Below are 8,655 nucleotides of genomic sequence, written 5' to 3'. Positions count from 1 at the left end.
AGGCCGGCTACAAAAGTATACATATTAGTACATATTAAAAATGCCATACTAACAGCTGTTGTACCTTTTTTCCCTGATTATTTATTTATTTTCTTACTTGCTTTCAATTAATACTTTAAAGACAGATATAGATATATATGGAAATTGTATTTTAGCTGGATTTTCTATATAATTTTCAGAACTCATCAATTAAACCAACATGACATGTATAATAATTTTAATGATAATCAGTTGCACATATTAACATCTCCATCCTCCAGAGATGATCCATCGTACATCATACAAAACTATTTTGTCTAAAAAGAAAACAAAAGACATACAAAAACAAATTGATGAGAAGATGCAAACATGACACCCCGCCCAATACCACAATCGTTCAGTGGCAGTTTGACTGTTCTGAAATCTATCCCAGACACAATCTTTATGTGACTTCTCCAGGAATTAATTCCAATATCATTACCACATCGGGTTCCTGACCAAATGGAATAACTGCCACTAATTGCTAAATTCTAAAGTATTTAGATTAATGGTCTGTGTCCTTCGTAAACACTTTAATTTGATTGACTTGTGCTAATACATATTCAACACCCTGAGCAACAAAGGAGTTGTATCATTTTTTTTTTTTTTCACTCTCTGCACCCAGAGCTTCAGTTCTTCTTCGTAGAGCCAAAGCTGGATCCACTGTTTTGCAGAAAAATAAGCTTGGGGCCAGTAAGATTTTTCAGAAAAGTTTCTTACTCGACACGCTGTGATTGAAAATAACATTTTATTAGGATATATTTTATTTTCAGCAGACATTACTTCACTCTTCAGAAATCAGAATATGCTGATTCTGTGCTCAAGAAACATTTATTAGTAATATTATCAGTGTTGAAAGCAGTTGTGCTACTTAATATTTGTGTGGAGATACATGTGGTGATACAATTTTTTCCAGGTTTCTTTGATGAATATGTAGTTAAAAAAAACAGCCGTTTTTTGAAATAGAAATCATATGTAAAATTATAAAATGTCTGCCACTTTTAATCAATTTAATGCATCCCTACTGAATAAAACTGTTAATTTCTTGTATTTAAATAAATAAATACAACACTTAATGACCCCAAACCTTTGAACAGTGGTGTATTTACTAAGACAACATGATATTTCTGACAAATGCAGTTTACAAAGTGTTTGTTCCCTAATTCTTTAATGTCAAGATTCATTAAATATTAATCCGCTGAAAGAATGAAGACATTATCAGGCCATTTATACTGAAATTGACCCCCTACATCAACTGCTTAACACAGTATCTCATAGAGAATCATAATTCTCTGATTTATTTGTATGTTCAACTACTTCTACTGTACAGGACACCAAATTGTTAAAACAGTTGATTTACCATACCATCATTTTACCATTTTGTCCTGTTTATTAAAGGAGCAGTTCACTACCAGAACAAAAATATACAGATAATGTACTCAACCCATTGTCATCCAAGATGTTCAAGTCTTTTTTTCTTCAGTCATAAAGAAAGTATTTCAGGATTTTTCTCCATATAGTGGACTTCTATGGTGCCCCGAGTTTGTACTTTTAAAATGTAGTTTAAATCCGGCTTCAAACGATCCCAGCTGAGGAAGAAGGTTCTTATCCAGTGAAACGATGACAATTTATATACTTTTTTAACCTTACACGCTTGTCTTGCTCTGCTGTTTTTTTCCAGTCCAAGACAGTTAGGGTATGTCTCTAACTCCCATCTCATTTTCTCCCTCAACTTCAAAATCATCCTACATTGGTGTTTACCTGTTTTGTTAAAGAGCTGAATCTTCTTCGCATGTAGGATGATTTCGAAATGATTTTTCAAGTTGAGGGAGAAAATAAGATGGGAGTTTTTTGACATACCCTAACTGCCTTGAACCGGAAAAAACAGAGTTCAGGCAGAGCAAGACGAGCGTTTGAGGTTAAAAAGCATAAATTGTAATTTCATTAAAAAAAAATAACTTTATATCGTTTCGCTAGATAAGACCCTTCTTCCTCGGCTCGGATCGTTTACAGCCCATTTGGGATCATTTGAAGCTGCATTTAAACTACTTTTTGGAAGTTCAAACTCGGGACACTACAGACATCCATTATATGGAGAAAAATCCTGAAATGTTTTCTTCAAAAAACAACTTCTTTACGACTAAAGAAAGAAAGACATTAACATCTTGGACGACAACAAGGTGAGTACATTATCTGAAAATATTTGTTCTGGAAGTGAACTTCTTTAAGATGAAGCTTTAAAAAATAAAAAAATTCATTTAATTCATTCAATACTCTTCATGCTCAACTCTGAAACAGCGGCCACACTTGTGAATTAACATTCATTTCACAGATACAATTTACAAAACGGAACAAGACAAGTGCTATAGAAAGGCCAGCACTGGTGTTTCAGCTGCACAGACGCTTCACAAAATGAGTCGGAAATCTTTGAACATCTACTCTAGTACAATTGATCTTTTATAAATCTATGATTTGGCACTGTTTTGTCTACTTTTAGGACTTGGTCGAGAAGGAAGCACGATTGAATTTGTTCCATTGTAGTGCATGAGATACAATCAGAACCACAGAAGTCACAGCAAAAACACTACAAATGCTTATTTTGATTGTGGATTTCAGAACAGGAGATTTCAGTTGCAGTTAATGCCTTAGCAGCTTATGCTAATGCACATCCCTATTAGGGTGATTTATTGCTGAAGGTTTATGGTGGTCAATATGACTCAACCGTCTGCTTTTTTATAGGATTAAACTCTTAACTGAGCAGTACATCTGATTTTATTACCAGAAAAACCTTGCAGTGTTGATGTTGGTTTCAAATATATTGATTCATCCTACAACCGTTTTTAATGACTTAAAGTGGTGATACACGTTTAGCACGCTAGAGGAATGATCAAGCAAGTAATATCAGTGTACTCCTGTACAAACTTTAGTAAGTCTAATTTTTAAAGGGCTCGCAGGTACGTACCTCACATTACAAACCGCTCCTGGTACAAAAACCCAGGCTTGGAATCACACACCGTATATCTGAGAGTACCTAAAAGTGCTGTAATGTCAATAAATGTCTTTTCCTTTTTTATTCTTCTCTTTTCGTACAGAACTAGTGCACAGTCTTTGGTCAATAATAAAAACCGTTCAAGGCTTATTATGGAACAACAATTCAAAGCGTCCTTCTTATTCCTTATTCAAAGCAACAAACTTAAAATCAAAGACTAATCTGATTGGCTGTAGGCTGGAGGTAACGTCAGTGAAAATGACCCATGGCTTCAGCGGCTTTCACCCGCACTAAAGGATCTGGATCTTGCAGCAGCATCACCAGACCTGAGGAGAGAAAAGTCTTTTAGTTTGTCCACAAAATCAACCAATTGAAAATACAAGCAGAGATGGTGTGTTTTTGTGATAGAGTAACAACAGCAGACAAAATCACCTTTAAAATAGAAGCAAAATAATAGATTCCTTAGGTGCCACAAAACAGCAAATGTAGCATAATAACAAGGATGTGCTGTCCTTCTTTAAATATATCTCTTGACTGCAGATATTATTATAGAACTGCGGTGCCTACCCTTGGTCACTGAACCCATATTCATATGGGAGAAATGCTCATCAGGAAGGTTCCCAAGCAGAAACCCTAAAAATTGCCACAAACACACACACGCACACACACATAAATGGTTACATAACCAACACAAAATAATAGCAGTACATAAATATTAGAAAAATTGTTCAAATTTTTCAAAAAACAAACTTAAAAGGTAGACGTAGAAAAAGATAATTGCGACTTTTTATCTGACAATTCTGACATTTCTTCTCAGAATTGTTAGATATAAGCTCGCAATTTCAAATTGTAAAGTCAGAATGGTGAGACGTAAGGCATAAACTCACAATTCCGAGAAATAAAAGTGCAATTGCTAAAGATAAAGTCAGAATTGAGACTTAAACTCACAATTCTGACTTTTTTTTTCTCAGAACTGCGAGTTTATATCTTGCAGTTGTGACTTTTTCCCAGAATTCCATGTTTATATTTCACAATTCTGACTTTATTTATCTGAATTGTGACTTTTTTTCTCAGAGTTATTAAATCAGAATTGTGAGATATGAACTCGTTCAAACATACATTTGAGTCTTTTTCTCCCTCAAAATTGGACTTTATAACTCTAAATTGTGAGTTTATATCTCACAATTCTGAAAAAAAGTCAGAATTGCAAGAAAAAAAGTCAGAATTTCAAGAAAAAAGAGATTGCATTTGCGAGGAAAAAAGTAAATTTCTCACAGTTGAGAGTTTATATTTTGCAATTCTGACTTTCTCAGAATTACATTTTTTATCTCACAATTCTGACTTTACAACATGCAATTGCGAGTTAATAAATCACAATTCTGCGTAATATCAAAATTCTTTCCTCAAAATTGGACTTTATAACTTGCAAATGTAAGTTTATATCTCACAATTCTGTGAAAAAAGTCAGAATTGCGAGAAAAGTCAGAATTACAAGAAAAAAAGTCAGAACTGCAAGATACAAACTTGCATTTGCAAGAAAAAAAGTCAGAATTTCTCGCAGTAGAGAGTTTATATCTAGCAACTGCAACTTTTTCTCAGAATTGCATGTTTATATCTCACAATACTGACTTTACAACATACAACTGAGAGTTAATAAATCAGAATTGTGAGATATGAACTCGCAATTCTGAGAACATATGAACAATATTTCCCCTCAAAACTGGACTTCATAACTCACAGTTGTGAGTTTGTATCTCACAATTCTGACTTTTTCCTAAAACTTTCTTTTTCCTAAAACTTTACAACACACAATTGTGAGTTAATAAATCAGAATTGTGAGATATGAACTAGCAATTCTGAGAACATATTTTTTTCCTCCTCAAAATTGGACTTTACAACTCTAAATTGTGAGTTTATATCTCACAATTATGAAAAAAAAGTCAGAATTGTGTGAAAAAAAGTCAGAACTGCAAGATACAAACTAGTATTTGCGAGAAAAAAGTCAGAATTTTTTGCAGCTGAGTTTATATCTTGCAATTGTGACTTTTTCTCAGAATTGCCTGTTTATATCTCACAATTCTGACTTTACAACACACAATTGTGAGTTAATAAATCAGAATTGTGATATAAACTCACAATTTTAAGAACATATTAGTCTTTTTCCCCTCAAAATTGGACTGTATAATTCTAAATAGTGAGTTTATATCTCACAATTATGAGACAAAATTCAGAATTGCGAGAAAAAAAGTCAGAATTACGGGAAAAAAGTCAGAACTATGAGTTACAAACTTGCATTTGCGAGACAAAAAAAGTCTGAATTTCTCGCAGTTGAGTTTATGTCTTGTAATTTTGGCTTTCTCAGAATTAAATTTTTATCTCTCAAAATTCTGACTTTACAACACGAAACTGCGAGTTATTAAATCAGAATTGTGAAATATGAACTTGCAATTCTGAGAACATATACGTTTTTTTCCCCTTAAAATTGGACTTTATAACTCGCAATATAACTTTATAACTTGTTTCTAAACAAGTGTGAGTTTGTATTACACAATTCTGACAAAAAAGTGAGAACTGCGAGTTTGTATCATGCAATAACATTTTTTTTTTAAAATTTATTCAGTGGTGGCAATGATCTTCTATAAAATACAGTAGGTAAGTAGTTAAAAACAACTATAAGTGAAGCATAAACATTTGCAATATTAAACACTGAACTTGAAAAAAGTTTTTACCAATAAACATTGCAGCACTAGCTCTGATCTCAGCCCAGTTACTCTTGAAGAACTGAATGACTGTGATGTGGTAGAAGTTCAGCATGCCTGGGAAATCCTGGATCTTGGGAGAAAACATTACTTTTTGATTCTTATTATTTATTTTTCTTTAACTTAATCAAATATTTTGTACAATTTAATTAGTGAAAAATTAAAGGGGACATCGGATGCCCATTTTCCACAAGTTAGTATGATTATTTAGGGTCTGCATGAAATGTCTGAAACATAATATTAAAAAAACTTAAAATAAAAAAAAAACTTTAAAAAGAAGAAGTGAATTTTGCATCCAATGTTCCCTTTAAGACAGCAAAAACACTGAGTATAAATAAAAAGATTAATGCAAATGGAATCTGTCAACTCATCTAGCACACTCAGTTATTCTATGCGTGTTCTTAAAATAAAGAAAGCTTTGTCTCTTGCCGTACTAGGTATTTGGTGAGGTCATTAATGAACTCTCCATAATGCAGACCCTTCTCCTCAAGAAGATGATTCTGGAACATGGTAGAGATCTGTTCTGAACCTACAACTGGAGCACAAATGCGCATGGCATACTTGCATGCCTAGGGGAACAGAGACAAACACCAAATTCACACACAAGCAGCGTAACTTCTAGACTATTCTCATATTATTATTTCTTTTAAAAGACTCTACTTTTTGCATCATTCTTGAAAGCAACTTTCAAAATGTATAGCCATTATAACAACAACAGCAACAAAAAATGGTAGGAGTGTGTACAGACTAATCACTGACCTTGACCACTTGAGGATTGGGATCACTGAGATGCAACAGCAAGCTGACTAGAACATTGTGGATCTGGTCTTTAAAGACAGGCTCACCCGAGCCGAACTTCGAAAGGTTCCCAAGGAGCATGATAGCAGCACATCGGATCTCATCATTCTCCTGACAGAACATAACAACAGATCATTAAGTAAAGCCATACAATAAAAACCCTACACTTGCAAAAACAGTGTACTCTAATAAGCCTGTATTTACCAAAAAGGCAAAGTACAATTGGGCTTCATATTTTTATAAAATTTCTAAAAATATCAGATATCTTCATAAAACATTCATTTGCAACCCTATTACTAACATTAAAGATAGGGTTCAATTATCGGTGCTGATATTAAGCATTTTTAAGGTTATCATTATCGGTCATTTTCAAAACTGATTTGCCGATAAAATCATTTAAAAGCATTTAAAGAACGTTTCTGTAAGAGCCGTTGTTTTTCTTAATTTTGACATCAATTTATATATATATTTTTTTAAATTTTTATAATAGCAATTTGCATATACTCCAGAATGTTATGAAGTGTGATCAGATGAATTGCATAGTCCTTCTTTGCCATGAAAATTAACTTAATCCCCAAAAAAAACTTTCCACTGCATTGTTAAGAAGGCTCCCAAGAAAGTCCAGCAAGCGCCAGGATCGTCTGCTAAAGAGGATTCAGCTGCGGGATCGGAGTGCCACCAGTGCAGAGCTTGCTCAGGAATGGCAGCAGGCAGGTGTGAGCGCATCTGCACGCACAGTGAGGCCAAGACTTTTGGAAGATGGCCTGGTGTCAAGAAGGGCAGCAAAGAAGCCACTTGTCTCCAAAAAAACATCAGGGACAGATTGATCTTCTGCAAAAAGTATGGCGAATGGACTGCTGAGGACTGGGGCAAAGTCATATTCTCCGCTGAAGCCTCTTTCCGATTGTTTGGGGCATCTGGAAAAAGGCTTGTCCGGAGAAGAAAAGGTGAGCGCTACCATCAGTCCTGTGTCATGCCAACAGTAAAGCATCCTGAGACCATTCATGTGTGGGGTTGCTTCTCATCCAAGGGAGTGGGCTCACTCACAATTTTGCCCAAAAACACAGCCATGAATAAAGAATGGTACCAAAACACCCTCAAACAACAATTTCTTCCAACAATCCAACAACAGTTTGGTGAAGAGCAATGCATTTTCCAGCACGATGGAGCACCGTGCCATAAGGCAAAAGTGATAACTAAGTGGCTCAGGGACCAAAACGTTGACATTTTGGGTCGATGGCCTGGAAACTCCCCAGTTCTTAAAACTTGTGGTCAATCCTCAAGAGGCGGGTGGACAAACAAAAACCCACTAATTCTGACAAACTCCAAGAAGTGATTATGAAAGAATGGGTTGCTATCAGTCAGGATTTGGCCCAGAAGTTGATTGAGAGCATGCCCAGTCGAATTGCAGAGGTCCTGAAAAAGAAGGGCCAACACTGCAAATACTGACTCTTTGCATAAATGTGACCCTGGACCACAAAACCAGTCATAAGGTTAAATTTTACAAAACTGAGATGTATACATCATATGAATACTCAACAAATAAGCTTTCTATTGATATATGGTTTGTTATGATAGGACAATATTTGGTCGAGATACATCTATTTGAAAATCAGGAATCTGAGGGTGCACAAAAATCAAAATACTGAGAAAATCACCTTTAAAGTTGTCCAAATTAGGTTCTTAACAATGCATATAACTAATCAAAAATTACATTTTGATGCATTTACAGTAGGAATTTTACAAAGAATCATCATGGAACATGATCTTTACTTAATTTCCTAATGATTTTTGGCATAAAAGAAAAATCTAAAATTTTGACCCATGCAGTGTATTTTTGGCTATTGCTACAAACATACCCCAGCGACTTAAGACTGGTTTTGTGGTCCAGGGTCACAAATGTCATGTAATTGTCGATAAAGCCTTTGAAACGTATGAAAGTGCTTGTAATTATATTTCAGTACATCACAGAAACAACTGAAACAAAGATCTAAAAGCAGTTGAGCAGCAAACTTTGTGAAAACTAATATTTGTGTCATTCTCAAAACTTTTAACCAAGATAACCAATATTTTGTACTGATATATATATAT

General features: G+C 34.5%; 1 protein-coding gene across 1 annotated transcript in view; it reads right to left on the bottom strand.

Annotated features, from left to right (window-relative positions):
- Nucleotides 1-202: 202 nt before the first annotated feature.
- Nucleotides 203-8,655, bottom strand: part of mroh1 (maestro heat-like repeat family member 1) — a 40,413-nt gene continuing 31,960 nt past the window's right edge. Inside the window, exons 34-38 of the mRNA XM_073847773.1 lie at nucleotides 6,526-6,675; nucleotides 6,201-6,335; nucleotides 5,737-5,839; nucleotides 3,575-3,640; nucleotides 203-3,333 (exon numbers count right to left, since the gene is read on the bottom strand). Of these exons, the coding sequence (XP_073703874.1) occupies nucleotides 3,257-3,333; nucleotides 3,575-3,640; nucleotides 5,737-5,839; nucleotides 6,201-6,335; nucleotides 6,526-6,675 (531 nt within the window). The 3' untranslated portion in view covers nucleotides 203-3,256. The remainder of the gene's footprint in view (nucleotides 3,334-3,574; nucleotides 3,641-5,736; nucleotides 5,840-6,200; nucleotides 6,336-6,525; nucleotides 6,676-8,655) is intronic.

This window comes from Garra rufa, chromosome 9, assembly GCF_049309525.1.
Source record: "Garra rufa chromosome 9, GarRuf1.0, whole genome shotgun sequence".
NCBI classification, from domain to species: domain Eukaryota; kingdom Metazoa; phylum Chordata; class Actinopteri; order Cypriniformes; family Cyprinidae; genus Garra; species Garra rufa.
This window is presented reverse-complemented; position numbering and strand designations above follow the sequence as displayed.